The following is a 20,730-nucleotide window of genomic DNA, read 5'->3' as shown; positions in this document are numbered from 1 at the left end:
GGGGGGGGGGGGGGGGTTGAGACGATAATACATGTACTTCGGGACTGTCTAGCCATGGCAGGGTTATGGTAGAGGATTGTCCCAGCTAGTAAGCGTCGATTATTTTTTACTCAAACTTTACTTGAATGGCTGTTTGGGAACCTTGGAGGTGATGGTGGCGTTGATAACTTGTATTGAAATGTTTTGTTTGCTCTAGGTATATGGTGGACTTGGAAGTGGCGTTGTGGAAATGTGTTTGGGGAAAACAGAGTATGGTGGGACCGAGTGAAGTTCATTAAGGAGACTCCGAAAGAGGTTGTTGCAGCTCGTCGGGTGAGTGTGGGAGCTCGTCGGGAGTGAACGGAGATTCTAGTCAAATGGGTAGCTCCGCCAGAGCGGTGGTTTAAACTCAACACTGATGGTGCCTCTCGTGGGAATCCAGGTGTTGCAGCTGCAGGTGGGGTACTAAGAGATGCGGATGGGGAGTGGTGTGACGGTTTTGCTTTACACATACGACGGTGTTCAGCTCCCTTGGCTGAGTTATGGGGCGTCTACTACGGGCTTCTTATGGTTTGGGAACGACGGACCATGAGAGTTGAATTGGAGGTTGACTCAGAAATGGTGGTGGGTTTTCTAATGACAGGGATCGGGGCGACTCATCCGCTGTCCTTCCTGGTGCGGTTGTGCCATGGCTTGTTATCAAGGGACTGGGTAGTCCGTGTGAAACATGTGTATAGGAAAGCTAATTGTCTTGCCGATAGATTAGCGAACTATGCTTTTATTTTGCCTTTAAACTTTCATTCTTTTTGTACGATTCTGAATGCTGTTGCGTCTCTTTTGCATAGTGATGCTTTGGGACCTGCGTGTCCTCGTAGTGTTCCTATTGTAAACGATTGAAACTTGTCTTTTGAATAATACTCTCGGAGACATCTCTCCCTGCTGATTTACCAAAAAAATTACCAAAAACAAATTTTCAACAATAATTCTAATTAAACACGTAATTTAAAACATCACATGTATAAAAGAGCCTACTTAATATTTTCTTTTTAAGTGGTATAGAATTTTAGTTATTTTTTTAAAAAAAATTAACAAACGCCACAAGTCTTGGATAATATTTTATCGAAAAAGAGTATTGGATATGATCAAACTATGTTTATTTATAGCCTTTTTCTTTAACCATTCCCTCGTACGTCACGTCACTGATTTGGACGATTGTAGTAATAATAGAGGTAGGCTTCGTGATATCAAATTTCAATTTGAGTTTTTGTTCATTTTTCTGAAAAGAAAGAAACAAGTCTTGTTCAATTGTTCAATGACGGCCACGAATTAATTAACCACATGTTTCGAAATAAGAAACGCACTACTACAAAAACCAAAAAAAAGTCTTAATCAATCTGGATTTTGGTTACCCCAAATAGTGATACCACGCATGTATTGTTCACTAACAGAAATATTTTAAGACACATATTTAAGTAGAACTTAACTATGTTTGCATAATTGCATTGCATCAAGTCGGCTGCAAAGGAGAACTCAATATACAAACCTTCACAATTTTAAAACTATATATAAAAAAGTATATAAGTCATCTAGTAACGCATTATTGTCGCAACTAGTATATAACAGTATTACTAATATTGCTTTTGTAATACTCCCTATGCAAACAGATAATGGAATAGTCTGAAATTACGACAAAAAACCACGTGGCTGAACGCGGCGGATCATCGTCGTGAAAGAAACAAGAACCGTTGCTTTCGAGGGTTAGAAAGACCAGACACGTGTTTAGCACTCAGAGGACTATATCTTTACCTTGGTACATGACCAGACATGTGTCACAAAGAACCCCTCACGTCGCTTATCCACTCTTTACCACTAAAAGGAATCCGATTTTTTTAATCTGTTTTAAAATAGGCCTGGACAAAATACTCAGATCCAAAAATCCGATCCGAAAAACCTGATCCGAACCCGTATTCGAAATTGTAAAATACCCGAATGGGTTCTAAATCTCTAAATCCGAAAACTCAAATCCGATCCGAATCGAAATCCGAACGGGTATCCGAATACACCTACATTATTAATATATAATAGTAATATTTATAATTTTAATAATATAAATGTTCAAAATATTCATATTTTTAGATATTTTTGATAATTTGAAGAATTTAAACTGTTTATTAGTAAATTTGGGTAATAAATATTCTAAATTTTCAGATAGATATGCGTATTATTGAATAATTTAGACTAAATTAGATACTAAAGTTTTGTAAACTTCGGGTAATCCGAATCCGAACCCGAAATACCCGAACCGAACCCGATCCAAACCCGAAGTCTAGAAATACCCGAACGGGTTCTATACCTCTAAATCCGAAAACCCGAAAATCCGAAATATCCGATCCGAATCCGAACGGGTACCCGAATGCCCATGTCTATTAAAACATGTTTCAAAACAGCGTTTTGCAAACGCCCACTTTTTGGACCACACTCTCTTTCTTCTATTCGAGTAAAAGTGTCTACTACTCTCATTTCAACCACAAGCGAACAAATACAGAGTTGTGATAAACATTGTTTACCGACATAATTCTTAGGGGACACTGAGATTGAGAAATCTTGATTAAAAAAACAAAAGAAAAACTGTTACTTCATTTACAAGGTAGCCTGTATGTCCTGGTGATCCGAATCTGGCAAACAAATTAACAATCATTTTTTTAAACTCTCTGAGCAACGACCTTTGACACTTGAAGAACCAAGTTAAATGCCGATTTTAGTGGAAAGAGAAAGTACCTGTGCAAACGCGTATATTGCTCGTATGATTCTTGCGTAGTCAGTCTCGAGCATCTGAATAACTAAGTCAGCCAATAATGTCCCCCACATCCTGCAGATTCCACAATTATTGTCCGAATAAATATAAACCAACCTAAGAAGAATAAGAAGCGGAGATCCATGTGCATATGTTAATGTAAATGCTATGTTATTTAGGATTAGGGAAGTGTATGTTACATGGGGCCCAGTAATTGCATCGCTGTTTTTAAGCCAATGTATCTTGATGCAGCTCCTGCAAAGCCCTGTGATCAATTAAAGGTACACGTATTCATACTGTATGGCGACGTAGTTTTGTGTAATGAAGATAGCTCAAAGGCAACAGATAAGAAGAGAATAAAAGAATCTATAGATGGAAGAATAATTACATGCTTTGCTGCAAGCAGAGCTGCTCGAGATTCCAAGTTAACGGCGGCTAACTGTCCTCCCTGTAGAAAAAAGGTTGATGTATTGACATGCGACACACATATTTCTAAATGCTTCTCAAAACCCTGAGTGATGAATGATGATGTAAAATACTTATGCAGTATGATGAAATGAATACAAATGCAAACCTTTTTTAGCATCTCTTTCCTTATCTGGTAGTTGGCAGCCTCAGTGAAGACTTTTCCCGATAGTTTCTTAGCCAACTATAAAGGGCCATAATACACCAGTTATTTGTATCGCCTCAGGGAAGAAGAAGAAGAAGGTTTAAACACACAAATTGATATCAATTTCATACCAACTGATAAATTTTGGCAAATGTGATCATGCCACCACCCTAGAAGAAATATACATGTAAGCCTGAGAACTAACATGGCATTCTTAAGGTAAAAACACCTTAAAACAAGACTACCTTCAGAATCATAGATTGAACCTCTGTAGCACCCACTTGTAATGCAGCAAGTAGTTCAACTTTCCATTTACTTAGCCCGAGTTCTAAGCTTCCCTTTGCCTCTGAAACTTCAGAATTTTCCCACAAGCCTGGAAATACCCCTGATGCTTCACTACATGGATAAGTTAGAGGTTGCATCGAAAAATAAAGTTCAAAGAACTCAGTCAACTGAAAAAGCTTGCAGCAAAATTAAGGAGTCAGCTCAAATACCTTGAGTAATTGTCGACAAGATAAAGAAAAATCTCCGCTTCTAGGTCTTCGGTTGGCAATTGGTTGGAGCAGGGAATATTCAAATTATTTCTCACCGCAAGTAAAACGTTTCTGTATGAAGGCCTCCAACCCCTATACAATGAAACAATCATCTAATGCGTACTCAAATGCTTTGGTTTGGACTCTCTACGAACACATAAAATAAGACATAATTTATCACTTTTTCGCCTAGATTTTTATACTGAAGTTGCAACAGAGTCAATTGGAACAGGTTACTCCAAAGAAATCAAGGTTGATAGCTAGCTAGCTTCCTAGTACAGCCCAAAAGAAAAGAGCTATTGTTTAAATTCCAAGCAGAGTACAAGCAAGCCCACCTGAGTGTTGAGCGAGCATCTGCAGCGAGAAACAAGAATCTCGATTCAAGAGCTTCGATAAAATCATCTCGCACCTCAATGTCTTGGCCTATCATTAGCCTGTCACCTCCTCCTTTGTTTGGGATTGATTTCAGCAGAGGGCTGAAGTAGCTGAATCATCACCAAACAAAAGTAATCCCAAACCATTAATTTACTAAACATCATCCAAAATCACTAAGAACACTAATTTTGCTTTGGGAAATTTCACCTGGGACCAAACAAGATTTTCTCAAGCTCATACAATTCAGAATCGGTGGCGAGCTCGAAAACTAAACGGAGCTCAGGATCATAGGTGGCTGAAAAAATCCAACAATTCACAAATATTAAGGGTTTAACAAAAACGGTAAGTGCCCAATGTAAAGAAGTAAACGAGTGAAACACAGAGAGCTTTCTCCTTCCACCTTCCGATGGCGATTCTGAAACCGCAGCAGAAGCTAAAGCAAATCCTAGTTGTTTCCTCCGCAAGCCGGTTCTTGGAATCTTCACAAATCACAATTAAAGAGACAAAAAGGATAAGTCGGAAGATGAAGAAATCTAAACAGAACAGCCACTTAAAGAGAGAGGTAAAAAACAGAGACTTACTTGAAAAGAGAGCTTAGTCAGACTCAGATGACGAGAGAATGGGGAATGAAGCGGAGGAGCTACGACGGCAACGGAGACAGTGGTCATCTGAATGACTGAATCAGTCACTGAGCGAGAGAGAGAGAGATGATATTCACAACTTCCTTTTTTTCTAATTAAAATTTCCTTTCTTTAAGGGAGAGAGAAAACTATAACAAATTAAAAATTATTAAATCTTGAATCGTACAATAACAATAAAAAAATAACATTCATAAATCAGAATCAAAGGATTAAGGATCAGCAGATGATACAAAACAAAGGTTTTTTTTTTTACTACTAATCTGTTCTAAGAGGAATGATAATAATCACAACTATGACAACACAAGTGTTACAATTCTAATCCAAAAAAATATCACAAAAGTGTTACATCTCACATTTTGACTGAACAAGACAGCCACAAACTTGTTGTATTAAGGTGACTGTCACCCACCAAAAGGGGTTTGTTTGCACCCTTGCAGAGATAAGGTTTTCCACTACTCTGCCTGCGGTTTTTGCAGCTTTTTTTTTGTAGTAAGAAACCAATTGTTTAAGCAGAGATTGCCTCGTACGGGTATGAAAGCCAAGGGTGCTTCAGAGCCTCTGCTGCGGAAGGACGCTTCTTTGGGTTTATCTCAAGAAGATGAGCCACAAAGTCTGTGAATCCTTGGTCTCCCATTGGAAGCCTATGTCTCAACGATGTTCTTTTCGGTATCAGGTACTCCAGTCTGTTGCTTTCCTGAAATCAAATATTTTGTTGAGAGAGAATGCTCTTTATTATGCATATTCCATTTGTGGCAGAGCTTTTGGAATTCAGGGGAATGTTCTTTTAAGGTCTCTGGAAAACACTAACCTGGTTCCGCTCGTAGAGCATTCTGTTTTTTGTGAAGTATTTGTGGGAATCACGTCCCTTGGTAAGCATTTCACTATCGAAAGATCCTACTATTCCCATTACCCTTGCAAGCAAACTGGCTGGAGAATCATTCTGGAAAAGAACCTGCAAAAGTAACTCAATAATAAACACAAATTCACTTTCTTGTTCACAAAAATCAACAACCAACCAAGACAATATTACTATTTCAAACTCCTGAGAGATCGGTGATGCATCTACCTTAAACTCCATTCACAGTTCAGTAATTTTACACAAGTTCCTGACACAATAATGGGTTTGTTTTATAGCCTCAGAATCAAGTTCCTCTGTAGTAAAGCACACTTGACGCATAAGCACTACTACTATGCGGACTATAGACTGTGGTATGTCTTTCAAATGCTTTTGCATGAGAAAAATATGATATGAGATCGCAATGACATGGACCAAGTCAATGGAAATGCAGAACTTACGTTTCCTGTACATAGTTCAGCCAAAATGCACCCAAGAGACCACACATCTATCTTTTTATCGTAAGGAAGTCCCAAAATGACTTCTGGTGCTCGATATGACCTTGACTGGACATAGGAGCATAGGTGATCTGTCTCGAAACAGCTACTTCCAAGGTCAATCACTTTTATTTCACATCTGCTATAGCTTTTCACCAATATGTTCTCAGGCTTCAAATCACAGTGTATAAGTCCAAGGCCATGTAAAAACTGAAGTGATTCGAGACACTGGATAGTGATTGACTGTACAAAATGGTCAAAATGAGAATAGGAATCGAAAATATATGTATCTGTGTTGAATGGTACTGATGAAGCGGACAAACCTGCAATCTTGGCATTGTGAAGTAAACTTCACCACCTGATTCTCTGTTAAATTTGTGGAATTCGTATAGATTGGCCTTGAGAAGTTCACATACAATTAGCAAATGCTCCTGCAAAGAACAGTCAGGGAATGGACGGTATCAAATAAAAGGTTTTATGGTTCAAACTTGTGCTAAAATTGTTGAAGAGAAAGACACTAATCCAGAGATGAACGTACAACTTGTAGAGCTCATAGTATCAACAAGAAAAAAACTAAACTTTAAAACGAATTACATAAACTATACGATTAACTTTATTAAGGCCATGCTGTTGACTCCATGAGAAATTAACCATGACTATAAATTAGATGCGTAGGTAATCCAATCAGTGGGAAAATTGGTCATTGCTATTTGCTAGCATAAAAATACCAAATAAATGTAAAATTGTATGAAGATGGACAGTGTGGACCAGTAACTGCTTTCTCCAGAACCCATTTGTACATTTCAAACAAGACCTTCGGTACACTTGGTATTCCAAGATCTCATTTATATTTATAAATTGACATATGTGATATTTATTAGAAGTAATGCCACAGCTTCTTAGCACTTATTACCTAATTAATTAGTTTAAACCTCCCCTAAAATTTTGCAAACGGGTGTGATCACTTACCCGGAAGTAAAAGTAATCATACAACCGTAGAAGATGGTATTTGTCAGCAGGATCATGCTTGTTGACGTACTTCAAAAGTTTTATCTCGTCAAGACTCTGGTCAAAGAAGTCTTTGTTGTTCTTTATAATCTTTATACAGACGTCCATTCCTGTCTGCAAATCATGCGCTTGTATGGCTTTACTGAAGGCTGCAGATCCAAGGTACTCAGTGACATGGTACCGCCCAGCAATGACCGAATTCAAAACCACGTGAAAGTTCTTTTCCTCTTCGAAACCAGTTCTGATAAATACAAAACAAGTTATAAGGGAGCAGAACTCAGCAACACATATGAAACTATGACAATGTCGAAATTTTTTTACTAGTTCAATCTTGGGTGTAACTTTCCAAAAGAAAACAGTTATCCTAGGTAATTACGGTGAGACATATCAACTTCAAACCATAAAAGTTGGGGAGATATCTTACCTGTTTTTTCTATGCACAATTTTGAGGTCAAAGGTTTCAAACTCCTCCTCTTGGGCCTTAATTTGTCTGACTTGTTCTTGGACAGCCACTGCCTCTTCATCATCAAGTGCTGTCCCATGGTCATCCTCTCTTTCACTGCTATCATTTCTATCATCTTCTTTATCAGCATGCTTTCTTTCTTCGCAAGCATAATTAGACAGAGAAGAAGGAGATGAGTTTACAGATTTTATGGACGATGCATTATTTTCTTTCACAGAACTTCGAGAACTTGATGAATCACTACTTTTCCTTCTCCAAGTTGCAACCATATCATCTGTAGCTGTTGAAGCATTTAAACGTTCGGCCTTCCTATCTCTGGTTACCGTTTCATGATTGCCTGACCATAATGATTTACTAGATTCTGCATGCATTAACTGCCCATCTTTCTGTGACGAGCCAAATGAAAAACCTCCATCAGTTTGAATCTTCACATCAAAACTTGCGCCTGGATCATGATCAACATTGTAACCCGGACCATCATTTTTACTTGCTTTCTGTTTATTCATGGTTGGTCCATCAATATGTTTCTTATCTGACTCAGAGTAAAGCTGTTTAAACCTCGATGCTACAGCATCATGATCACGGGGGTACTCAAAATCTCCCTCACTGCTACCTCCAGCCAAACTTTCACGTACTTCACTTCCAAAATCAGCTGCATCACTATAAATACCCACACCAATTGACCTGACTGAATCATGCTGATCATCTTCGANGTCTTCTTCGAAGCAAACATCATCGAGATGAGATTTTCGATGGACATTTATGCCTTTCTTATCACCTAACATGACAAGTTCATTTGACTGAGCAACAAACCCCTGCCAAACAGGCTCATCACACATCGAATTGAGCAACTTTTCATCCATCAGTTGCCCATCATATTGGGCAATTAAATCATTTTTCTTACTAGGTGGATAAATTTCTGAGACAGTAAGCCTTCGGTCATTTTCTGAAGAAATAGGTTCATCATCTTTTGCTTGGAGATACTGTTCACCGGATAAATAAGAAGCCTCCTCTGCATAAGACTGATCATCGTCGTCTTTGTTTGCATCTCTTCCATGGTGATCAGGACTTTCGCGGGTCGTTCCTTTCTCATGATCACTTGGATAATCAATTTCATGGGCAAGAAACCATGCTTCATCTTCAATAGGTTGCCTGACATAACCAATGTCGTCATCATCCTCATACTCGTCAGAATCCCAGTATTCATTACGGTAGTCAACAGATTCACTTAAACCATCACCAATTGTAGCAAAACCAGAAACAAGATCTGATGCGTCCACTGCTATTCCTTGACTTACTGAAAGCCAGTTTCCCCCAGCAGATTTTTTTCCACCTAAATGCAATCATTAGGAAATTAAAACTTATAAAGTTAAGGTTAAACCCCAAAAAGGAGAAAGTGAAGCGACATGGTTCTTAAGAACTCAAAACAAGAGCTGAGCAGGAAAAGGAGACAGTGAAAGCAAACAATTTCAGATACTCTAGCATGAAAAAGCCCAAGCATTACTTGCTTTCTTTGGAATTGATGCCAGTAATTTGTCAATGAGTTATAATTTTTTTTAATAAAAACATTACTTCTGCAGATTCACAGAGAAAAATCAAAAATGCCACTAGTAGAAATGTGATAGCCACAGTAGTTCCTATAAGAATGAAGAATATGAGAAAAATGCAATGTCTCTAGAAGTCTTTCTGGAAGTTCAAAATCATTAATAAGACACCACATGCACTATCATTGAAAACAATCATAAGGCTGCATTGTCATGCAATCTAACCTGATGAGCTAATTTCTTGCCCAATAGGAACATCAAGGTATGAGCCTATGAGAAGGGCCTCCTCATCATTGATTAGCCTTAGACCTGAACCATTACGTTCAAACTTTTCTTCACAGTAAAGACTCAGAGGATTGTCTTCAGACTTGAGCTTAACAGGAGGCAGCCTAGGATACTCTTCCTTGCGGGTATCATAGACAAACGGAAAACCTAAGCTGCTGATGTTTTTGTCATCAAAAGTGGATTGAGATTTACCAAAGAATAAAGCTCTTGCCACCTCGCTCTCCTGCTCCTTGATTGCCTCCCTCACATCAGTAATGTCTGCCTTTTTCTTTCCCTCTCTTTTGTCGGAGCTGCTAACCAGATTGTAACTGGTTGATGCATCCCCTCTCGAAGACTGAAAAAGATTATTAACAGAACACTCTTTCCAGTTCCCTGAGGTATCATCTACAATATCTTCAGTTCTTAAAAGAATGCTTCCCTTATAACTGTCATACTTTCCAAAATTTTCAACTAGCCGATCAATCTCATCTGTTTCCTTTACTTTGGACCCGGAGTTCCCTTTACTAGCATTTCCAGACAACGAAGTACTCTTTTTGCCGAAGAAAACGATATCTTCACCAGTTTCCACTATCTTCTTATCGATATCCGCCAAATTCCCATGCCTGGACTGTTCGATTGCATATGAATCCACCAAGCTGTTATCAGAAATGTTTCGATAAGGCTCCAAGGTACCATTTCCGGAAGTAAATTTATAGGAATGCGCATCAGGAGCAGCAGCAGCATCACCGGAGAATGTAAAGCTCATCTCACTCGATACAGCCGTTTCCTTCTTGCTCGGTTTCTCAGCAGCTGCAGCACCATTTTCCCACTTGATAACAGAACCATTGGTGCTAGTCCCACAGTCTACCTCTTTCACAATCAGCTCCTTAGAGACTTCTTCACTATCACGAGAACCTGACCTCCGAAGTAGTTCATTACCACCAGCAGCCTTTTCATTAGAATCTATTTCCTCAAGCTTAAGTTTCTGAAGAAAGCCATTAATGTCAGAGCGGTTATTGAGCTCATTACGCAAAGCTTTCTCAGCCTTGGAGAAACGATTCTGCCTAAGAAACTCTAAAATCCCATCAACAGAGCCTAGGTCAGTCATTTTATTGACTTTTTTTTTTACCAATATACAGAAGAAGAAGCGGAGTGGCGAGAAAACTCCACCAATCCTGTAAGTAACCAACAGAACAGATTACAACTTTGAACAAAGGTCACAGAAGAAGCAATGCCCTCTACGGAAAACAAGATAAAGGAGAATCAAAATTTGCCAAAAAAAAAAAAAAAAAAAAAAAAAAANAATCAGTCACATTTCAGGAAACAAGCCAAGAGAAGATTTTTTTTTAATTACGGGAAACAAAGACTCACGCTTGCTCATACGGGGGAGATGCAAACTTCAATAAGCGGGTAAAGAAACCCTAAAAATCCTCAGAAATCATTCTACAAACGCCCAAATCAGACTCTAGCTGAAGAAGATCCGGAGAACCAAAAAAAAAATAAAAAAAAGACGTGTAAAGGGGAAGTGGATCCAAGGAGATGATACTTGAGGTATAGGGGGGAGAAGGAGAAAAATGGGCTTACAGATCGATCAAAACGAAGAAGAAGAAGAAATAGAAGGAAGCAAAAGGAGAAGGGACACGGTTGAGAGAGGTTTCAATGGATGTAATGTAATGATTTCGGACATTCACTGCTTTAAATTATTCTTAAAATTAAAAAAAAAAAAAAAAACTAAATTTAAATTAGGGTTTTTTTTTTCTAGCAAAATTGTGTTCTACTGAACTTAAATTTATTTTTAACGAGATTTCTAAAATCCAAAGATTCCAATTACTTCCTTTAATTTTTTTACGTTATTTATTAGACGATATTATGTTTTCAATCAAAAAGGATAATCTTTCTTAATATAACCAAAGACTACTCTGAACAGTTCAATAAAAATTAAAAAACATATTATTACAAAAAAAAATAAAAAACATATTAAAATTTGAAAATAATTGCTCAAAGCCAAAACGGACTAACAGCACTATAAACGGATTTCCTACTATGGGTGCATCCAATTCTCGCCGTAGCTTATTCCTTCCATGCAAAAGTGGAAGCTCTCATTTGGGCAATGCGATGTATGATTGGTGCGGATAATGAAAAAGTAGTTTTTTTTATGGACTGTTCTGATTTGGTGAAGATGGTGTCTTCGCCTTCCGAGTAGCCTGCTTTCAAAACATATCCGGTCATTATTAAAGAAGACAAGGAGGAGTTTTTATCTTTCTCCATAGTCCTAATCCCCAGATCACAGAATGGTAGTGCGGACAAACTGGCACGACGAGCTAGAGTAGAGTCGCAACAAATTATCTATGTGAACGTTTTTCCTACAAATTGGCTCGTTTGAACTAATCTTCTACTGTCAAAAAAAAAAAAAAACCAAAAGGAACAATATTTTAGGTTTTCTTTTATTTCTGATTAATTTTATACTTAAAAATATATGTATACTTGCCAGTTGCCACTATATAGTTTGAATTTTGAATATATATATATAAAATCCAAACTTTAGTGAAAAAAGAAAAATATAGTTTTACTCAATTAAAACCGGTTAGAACCAATTTTTCGGATAAACTGATAATGAAAAGCAGTTTTAATAAGGAAGATTTATTAAAACAGGCACTTTTTAGGAGAGAGATTCCAAAATAGGCATTACTATAGTAAAAGGCATCAAACGACACACAAACATCACTATTTATGACTCTTTTACCCCTAGCTGTTGAATGAATTTTGGGCATGACGTCAGAGGAGAGAGAGAGGAGTGACCGTGATTATGGGTTCGAGTTCAACCCACAACAGAGCTTTGGATCTTGCAGAAGATTGTAGATTTTTATTTAATTTTCTCCATAAAGATTAAACTTTTGTGATTATAAATAAAGACTATTTTCTTTCGGATTACAAATCTACAATTTACATTACAAAAGATTATCATCGTAAACATAAAATTCTACAAGATGAGGTATGTGTTCTACTTCCGGACACATAAAGATTGGTCATATTCGTCTTTCTAGATTATGTAGTATCATCTGCATCAATGGCGTCTCTTCATGATGTCGCCGTTATTGTTCTGTTTTCAGGTGACGCCAACCATGGATACTATTGGTCCTTCTCGTTGGTCTTATTCCCTGGCGATTACATTATGCAACTTTACAAAGTCATCCAAGGTAAGCTCTTCAGGCCTTGACTGCAACTCTGCAAGGTAGTTGAAGGAAAATATATGATGACAGGTTTTGAGTATTGATGCCAGTTTAAAGATAGGAGTTGCCTCTTCTGTCATGTGCTACCTAGACTCATATAAGATCTTAGAACTAGCTAAGATTCATGTCAAGTGCTACCAAGACTCATATAAGTAATCAGAGAGATTACTCATAGTGACTGGAAGACCAGCAACTCTCGAACTTTTTCAATCTCAAGAGATGGCGATATGTGTTGGAGGGACATTCCCAACATTTTTTTCTTCCCATTGAATGCAGAATTCACCTGATGTGGAATTTGATTTGTTCTGATGTTAATAATCTAAATGCGAGAACACTAAACCCTAGAGAAGGACATGTGAACCCAAACTGATTACTATACAATACCTAATTCATGGAGAATATATATATATATATATATTTTTAAACTAAACCCTAGTAAATTATAAATGAGGAACCCAAACACAATGTCTAAACTAGCTTACGAGATGAAAAAAATATACACAAACGAGATAACACTGTGTTTAGATATTGATATATAAATACATATATTAGCTTATATTAGCGTAAGCATCTAGAAGCTGGAAGGTGGAAGCCAAGAACGAAAAAGACCCCAAAAATCGGATAACAGTTGGCGGTGCAGCGGCCATGGCTCTCATTATTGATTGAAAGCTTCGAATTCTTTTTCCCCTTTCGCTAGGATGAGAGAGAGAACACAGAGACAGGAAAAGGAAGAGATACGTCATCAATTTAAGGGCAGAAAGGTCATTACACCAAACAAAAGTGCCTGTTTTGGTAAGGCACATTCGAAAATGCCTAAATCCGAAGACATTGCTAAGACAAATGCCTTTTTTTTAATTAACTCTTTTAATAAGTGATTCAAATTGCTTTAAAACTGATATACATTTGAAAATATTTAATTTAAATATGTTTCGATCTTTTGAAAAGTGGTCTCCTAAAGTCGGGTCCGCATCTCTTTATGTTTTGGAGGGTGGACTAGACTCTATTCATGGAACTGGAAGTACAATGAGTGCTTACTTTGGTTTTCAATTTTTTGAAACTCACTTCTATCTATTTGGCACCTGGTATTCTCGTAAGACTCGGTCGTTTACATTGTACACTATAGATACAAGCAAAAAGAGGATACAACTGTGTTTCTCAGAGTCAACTAACTCTTGCAGCCAAGAAGGGTGGCTCACAACAACATAGTAACCAGGCAATGAATCCCTTGAGAAGCATTATTGACCTATGACTATGAAAGAAGCTCATCTATTAGATCTCGAATGTCAAAAACCAACAATCTTTAACTTCCATCTCTGAATATTGTTGATAGGTCAATGTTTTGCGAAACCCTTGACGAATCTCCTGTAAGCATATTATATGTCTAGTAGTACATGTTGTCGTTTGTGTGTATTTTACACAACCGAAGAGATAAAAGGAAAGGTTTGGAAGATGAAAGAGAGTGAGACTGATAAAAGAGAAATATAGTGCTAAAAGAGAGAGCTTGTTCACACTCAGATGACTAAAGAATGGGCAATGACACGGAGGAACTACGACTACGCAGCAACAGTGTTCATCTGAATCTACCACTGAGCTACGAGATTGTTCATAGAATTATCTTCCTTTTTTTTAAGAAGTTTAGGTAAAAAAAAACCTCAGTTTGATGATATTTACATTGCAAATTAATCTTGAATAGTTTGTAACAATAGATAATAACATTTATAAATCAGAATCAAATGACTATGGATCAGCAGATGATACAAACAAAGTTTTTTTACTACTAATCTGTTCTAAGAGGAATGATAATAATCACAACTATGACAACACAAGTGTTACAATTCTAATCCAAAAAATATCACAAAAGTTCCCCTTCTTTTCATCTCACATTTTGACTGAACAAGACAGCCACAAATTTGTTGTATTAAGGTGACTGTCACCCACCAACGGGGTTTGATTGAACCCTTGCCACAGATAAGGTTTTCCACTAATCTGCCTTGCAGCTTTTTTTAGTAAGACAACAATAGTTTAAGCAGAGATTGGCTCGTATGGGTATGAAAGCCAAGGGTGCTTCAGAGCCTCTGCTGCAGAAGGACGCTTCTTTGGGTTTATCTCAAGAAGATGAGCCACAAAGTCTGTGAATCCTTGGTCTCCCATTGGAAGCCTATGTCTCAACGATGTTCTTTTCGGTATCAGGTACTCCAATCTGTTGCTTTCCTGAAATATATCAATTTGTTTAGAGAGAATGCTCTTTATTATGCAGAGCTTTTGGGATTCAGGGGAATGTTCCTTTTAAGGTCTCTGGAAAAACACTAACCTGATTCCGCTCGTAAAGCATTCGGTTTTTTGTGAAGTATTTGTGGGAATCACGTCCCTTGGTTAGCATTTCATTATCGAAAGATCCTACGATCCCCATTACCCTTGCAAGCAAACTGGCTGGAGAATCATTTTGGAAAAGAACCTGCAAAAGTATAAACACAAATTCACTTTCTTGTTCACAAATATCAACAACTAATCCAGACAAAATTTCAAACTCCAGAGAGACCGATGATGCATCTACCTTAAACTCCATTTTACACAAGTTCCAGACAAATAAATGGGTTTGCTTTATAGCCCAAGAATCAAGTTCCTCTGTAATAACGCAAACTTGACGCCTAAGCACTACTACTATGCGGACTATAGATTGTGATATTCCTTTCAAATGTTTTTGCATGAGAAAAAAAATGATATGAGATCGCAATGACATGGACCAAGTCAATGGAAATGCAGAACTTACGTTGCCTGTACATAATTCAGCCAAAATGCACCCAAGAGACCATACATCTATCTTTTTATCGTAAGGAAGTCCCAAAAGGACTTCTGGTGCTCTATATGACCTTGACTGGACATATGAGCATAGGTGATCTGTCTCGAAACAGCTACTTCCAAGGTCAATGACTTTTATTTCACATCTGCTATAGCTTTTCACCAATATGTTCTCAGGCTTCAAATCACAGTGTAAAAGTCCAAGGCCATGTAAAAACTGAAGTGATTCGAGACACTGGATAGTGATTGACTGTAAAAAAAATGTCCAAATGAGATCAGGAATAGGATGTATAGGTGGATATGCTGAATGGTAATGATGAAGCAGACAAACCTGCAATCTTGGCATTGTGAAGTAAACTTCACCACCTGATTCTCTGTTGAATTTGTGGAATTCGTATAGATTAGCCTTAAGAAGTTCACATACAATTAGCAAATGCTCCTGCAAAAAAACAGTGAGGGAATCCATTATTCCAAACAATCCACCAAGAGAAATATAGCACGGTATTAAATTGTTAAAGGGACACTAATCCAGAGATGAATGTACAACTTGCAGAGCTCAAAGCATCAACCAAAAAAACTAGATTAAAAATGAATCACATGAACTATACGCATAATTATAAAGGATATGCTGAACAAATCTAGGGTAAGCTCCAATGACTCCATGAAATGAACCATGAACATGAAATGGATATGTAAGTTATTTAATCGGTGAAAACTCTAACCATTGATAGCATAAAATTTCCAAGTATCATATCGAAGAACCTCACAAAGATGGAAAGTGTCAACCAGGATTTTAACCGCTTTCTCCAGAACCTAGTACATTTCATATACAAACTTTGGTACGCTACTTTTGTTTTAGGAGACGACCACTTTCTCCTTTCAACAAACCTACTTGGTATTTCATGATCCCATTTATTTCGGTAAATTGGCATATGTGAAAATTTTTAGAAGTAGTGCCACAGCTTTTTACAATTGGTTTCGACCTTCCCTAAAGTTACAAAATTGGTCCCTTTTAATATACTATAGCAGAATACAATTTTGCAAAAGGGATGTGATCACTTACCCGGTAGTAAAAGTAATCATACAACCGTAGAAGATGGTATTTGTCAGCAGGATCATGCTTGTTGACATACTTCAAAAGTTTTATCTCGTCAAGACTCTGGTCAAAGAAGTCTTTGTTGTTCTTTATAATCTTTATACAGACGTCCATTCCTGTCTGCAAGTCATGCGCTTGTATGGCTTTACTGAAGGCTGCTGATCCAAGGTACTCGGTGACATGGTACCGCCCAGCAATGACCGAATTTAAAACCACGTGAAAGTTCTTTTCCTCCTCGAAACCAGTTCTGAAATATTAAACAAGTAATAAGAAAGCAGCAGTCAGCTATATATGATACTATGACGATGTCGAAATTTTTTGACTAGTTAAATCTTGGTTGTAACTTTTCAAAAGAAAATAGATATCCAGAGACATTACAGTGACACAAATAAATTTCAAGTATATTTTCATCATTCCCTCACCAATACAAAACAGAAGCAATAAAAGTAGTTCAATCAAAATATGCTATTCACAGCTTTACTTAGCATGATGTTTCTGGGTTGAACGCAACAACCAGAGACTCAGATAACATGCTCTCCTAAAGAGGAAATAAAGCGAAAAACGTATCCTGGTTACTTTCTTTCAACCAGAAAAAAAATGACTTGCTGTAAAGCTCAAACCATAAAAGTTGGGTAGATATCTTACTTGTTTTTTCTGTGCACAATTTTGAGGTCAAAGGTTTCAAACTCCTCCTCTTGGGCCTTAATTTGTCTGACTTGCTCTTGGACAGCCACTGCCTCTTCATCATCAATTGCTGTCGCATGGTCATCCTCTCTTTCACTGCTATCATTTCTATCATCTTCTTTATCAGCATGCTTTCTTTCTTCACAAGCATAATTAGACAGAGAAGAAGGAGATGAGTTTACAGATTGTATGGACATTGCATTATTTTCTTTCACAGAACTTCGAGAACTCGATGAATCACTACTTTTTCGTCTCCAAGTTGCAACCATATCATCTGTAGCTGTTGAAGCATTCAAACGTTCGGCCTTCCTATCTCCGGTTACCGTTTGGCGATTGCCTGACCATAGTGATTTACTAGATTCTGAATGCATTAACTGGCCATCTTTCTGTGAGGAGCCAAACGAAAAACCTCCATCAGTTTGAATCTTCACATCAAAACTTGCGCCTGGATCATGATCAACAATGTAACCTGGACCATCATATTTACTTGCTTTCTGTTTATTCATGGTTGCTCCATCAATATGTTTCTTGTCTGACTCAGTGTAAAGCTGTTTAAACCTCGATGCGACAGCATCATGATCACGGGGGTACTCAAAATCTCCCTCACTGCTACCTCCAGCCAAACTTTCACGTACTTCACTGCCAAAATCAGCTGCATCACTATAAATACCAACACCAATTGACCTGACTGAATCATGCTGATCTTCTTCGTGGCAAACATCATCCAGATGAGATTTTCGATGGACATTTATACCTTTCTTATCACCCAACATGACAAGTTCATTTGACTGACCCACAAACCCCTGCCACACAGGCTCATCACGCATTGAATTGAGCAACTCCTCATCCATCAATTGCCCATCATATTGTGCTATTAAATCATTTTTCTTACTAGGTGGATAAATTTCTGAGACCGTAAGCCTTCGGTCATTTTCTGAAGAAATAGGTTCATCATCTTTTGCTTGGAGATACTGTTCACCGGATAAATAAGAAGCCTCCTCTGCATAAGACTGATCATCGTCGTCTTTGTTTCCATCTCTTCCATGGTGATCAGGACTTCTGCGGGTCGTTCCTTTCTCATGATCACTTGGATAATCAATTTCATGGGCAAGAAACCATGTTTCATCTTCAATAGGTTGCCTGACATACCCAATGTCGTCATCATCTTCATACTCGTCAGAATCCCAGTATTCATTATGATAGTCAACAGATTCACTTAAACCATCACCAATAGTAGCAAAACCAGAAACAAGATCTGATGCGTCCTCTGCTATTCCCTGACTTACTGAAAGCCAGTTTCCCCCAGCAGATTTTTTCCCACCTATAATAGATCAATAGAGTAAAACTTACTTTGACACCTCAAGTAAAATTGATAAAGTTAAGGTTACCCAAAAAGTAGAAAGTGAAGCGACATAGTCCTTATAGAACTCAAAACAAAGAGCAGAGTGGGAAAGGAAGCAGTGAAAGCAAAGAATTTCAGATTTTGTAGCATGAAAAAGCCAGATCACTACTTGCTTTCTAGGGAACTAATGCCAGAAACTTGTCAATGCATTATTCTCATGCATGAGTTCATCAAAAATAGACCATGTTACTTCTGCAGATTCACACGAAAAAAATGTAGCCAGTGGCAATGTGATAATAGTAGTTCCTATAGGAATGAAGGGCATAAGTAATATGAACGTCTTTAGAAGTTTATCTGGAAGTTCAAAATTATTAATAAGATACCACATGCACTATCATTGAAAACAATCATCACCTAGCAGTCAGAATGGAAACTTTGCAGTTGTAAGGCAATCTAACCTGATGAGCTAATTTCTTGCCCAATGGGAACATCAAGGTATGAGCCTATGAGAAGGGCCTCCTCATCATTGATTAGCCTTAGACTTGAACCATTACGTTCAAATTTTTCTTCACAGTAAAGACTGAGAGGATTGTCTTCAGACTTGAGCTTGACAGGAGGCAGCCTAGGATACTCTTCCTTGCGGGTGTCATAGACAAGTGGAAAACCTAAGCTACTCATGTTTTTGTCATCAAAAGTGGATTGAGATTTACCAAAAAATAAAGCTCTTGCCACCTCGCTCTCCTGCTCCTTGATTGCCTCCCTCACATCACTAATGTCTGCCTTTTTCTTTCCCTCTCTTTTGTCCGGGTTGCTTACCAGATTGTAACTGGTTGACGCATCCCCTCTCGAAGATTGAAAAAGATTATTATCAGAAGACTCTTTCCAGTTCCCTGAGGTATCTACAATATCTTCAGTTCTTAAAAGAATGCTTCCCTTATAACCGTCATGCTTTCGAAAATTTTTAACTAGCCGATCTGTCTCATATGTTTCCTTTATATTGGACCCGGAGTTCGCTTGACTAGTATTTCCAGACCAAGAATTACTCTTATTGCCACAGAAAACAATATCTTCACCAGTTTCCACTATCTTCTTATCGATATCAGCCAAACGCCCATGCCTAAATTGTTCGAACGCATATGAATCGACGAAGCTGCTACTACTATTATCATCAATGTTTCGATAAGGCTCCGAGGTACCATTTCCTCCGGAAGTAAATTTATAGGATTGCGCATCAGGAACAGCAGCAGCATCACCGGAGAATGTAAAGCTCATCTCACTAGATACACCCGTCTCCTTCTTGCTCGGTTTCTCAGCAGCAGCACCGTTTTCCCACTTGATAACAGAACCATTGGTGCTAGTCCCACAGTCTACCTCTTTCACAATCAGCTCCTTGGAGACTTCACTATCACGAGAACCTGACCTCCTAAGTTCATCCTTTTCATTAGAATCTTTATCCTCCAGCTTAAGTTTCTGAAGAAAGCCATTAATATCAGAGCGGTTATTCAGCTCATTACGCAAAGCTTCCTCTGCCTTAGAGAAACGTTTCTGCCTAAGGAACTCTAAAATCTCATCAACAGAGCCTTGGTCCGTCATAGGAGAAGCACTGAGAAGAAAAATTCCAACCTATCCTGTAACCAAATAGAAAAGATCAAAACTTTTTCTCTGTTACGCAAATCTTTCTCCCAAAAACTAATAAAATCACATTTTAGAAAACAAGCCAAGAGAAGATTTTTACAGGAAAAAAGACTCACTTTTGCTCATACGGGGCAGATGCGAACTTCAATAAACCTTTTAAAAAACCTCCTTAGAAATCATGCTTCAATCCAAGAGTCTTCAATACAGCTGGAGATCAGGAGAACAAAAAAAAAACCCAAATTTAAGAAGACAAAGGAGGAGTAAGAGTGGATCCAATGAGAGAAGAAACTTGAGGTATGGGCCAAGGAGGAAAAATGCGCTTACAGATCAATGAAGAAGAAGAAGAACAAAGAAGAGGTGAGAAGAGGTTCCAATGGATGTAATGATTTCGGACATTCACT

At 37.9% G+C, this 20,730-nt stretch overlaps 3 protein-coding genes across 8 annotated transcripts in view; all 3 read right to left on the bottom strand.

Annotated features, from left to right (window-relative positions):
* LOC104702042 lies at positions 2,472 to 5,052 on the bottom strand. Of its 2 annotated transcripts, XM_010417850.2 has the most exons (12): positions 4,873 to 5,052; positions 4,692 to 4,770; positions 4,499 to 4,586; positions 4,252 to 4,401; positions 3,878 to 4,009; positions 3,629 to 3,779; positions 3,515 to 3,553; positions 3,348 to 3,422; positions 3,162 to 3,221; positions 2,974 to 3,038; positions 2,758 to 2,848; positions 2,472 to 2,654 (listed from the first exon to the last, which is right to left on the bottom strand). In XM_010417850.2, the coding sequence occupies exons 1-12, from the start codon at positions 4,957 to 4,959 to the stop codon at positions 2,616 to 2,618; spliced, it is 1,056 nt and encodes a 351-aa protein (XP_010416152.1). In that variant the 5' UTR covers positions 4,960 to 5,052; the 3' UTR covers positions 2,472 to 2,615. The 2 variants fall into 2 exon arrangements, with proteins under 2 accessions (XP_010416152.1, XP_010416153.1); XM_010417851.2 differs by lacking the exon at positions 3,515 to 3,553.
* On the bottom strand, positions 5,101 to 11,237 carry LOC109124876. 2 transcript variants are annotated; one of them, XM_010417853.2, is made up of 8 exons: positions 10,915 to 11,237; positions 9,505 to 10,781; positions 7,697 to 9,068; positions 7,234 to 7,513; positions 6,588 to 6,695; positions 6,229 to 6,507; positions 5,741 to 5,884; positions 5,101 to 5,626 (listed from the first exon to the last, which is right to left on the bottom strand). In XM_010417853.2, the coding sequence occupies exons 2-8, from the start codon at positions 10,649 to 10,651 to the stop codon at positions 5,438 to 5,440; spliced, it is 3,519 nt and encodes a 1,172-aa protein (XP_010416155.1). In that variant the 5' UTR covers positions 10,652 to 10,781; positions 10,915 to 11,237; the 3' UTR covers positions 5,101 to 5,437. The 2 variants fall into 2 exon arrangements, with proteins under 2 accessions (XP_010416155.1, XP_010416154.1); XM_010417852.2 differs by having other exon boundaries at positions 9,505 to 10,718.
* LOC104702043 overlaps positions 14,475 to 20,730 on the bottom strand; it is a 14,892-nt gene continuing 8,636 nt past the window's right edge. Inside the window, exons 1-9 of one of the 4 annotated variants that reach the window (XM_010417856.2) lie at positions 20,654 to 20,730; positions 20,446 to 20,536; positions 19,153 to 20,322; positions 17,314 to 18,673; positions 16,636 to 16,915; positions 15,904 to 16,011; positions 15,544 to 15,822; positions 15,085 to 15,228; positions 14,796 to 14,984 (exon numbers count right to left, since the gene is read on the bottom strand). In XM_010417856.2, coding sequence (XP_010416158.1) covers positions 14,796 to 14,984; positions 15,085 to 15,228; positions 15,544 to 15,822; positions 15,904 to 16,011; positions 16,636 to 16,915; positions 17,314 to 18,673; positions 19,153 to 20,287 — 3,495 coding nt within the window. In that variant the 5' untranslated portion in view covers positions 20,288 to 20,322; positions 20,446 to 20,536; positions 20,654 to 20,730. Of the gene's footprint in view, positions 14,985 to 15,084; positions 15,229 to 15,543; positions 15,823 to 15,903; positions 16,012 to 16,635; positions 16,916 to 17,313; positions 18,674 to 19,152; positions 20,323 to 20,445 lie in introns of all 4 variants that reach the window. The other 3 variants (XM_010417855.2, XM_010417857.2, XM_010417858.2) reach the window with 3 other exon arrangements.

The sequence above is a fragment of the Camelina sativa genome, chromosome 7 (assembly GCF_000633955.1).
Source record: "Camelina sativa cultivar DH55 chromosome 7, Cs, whole genome shotgun sequence".
NCBI classification, from domain to species: Eukaryota; Viridiplantae; Streptophyta; class Magnoliopsida; order Brassicales; family Brassicaceae; genus Camelina; species Camelina sativa.
The sequence above is the reverse complement of the archived record's forward strand: the minus strand, read 5'-3'. Positions and strand labels throughout refer to the sequence as shown.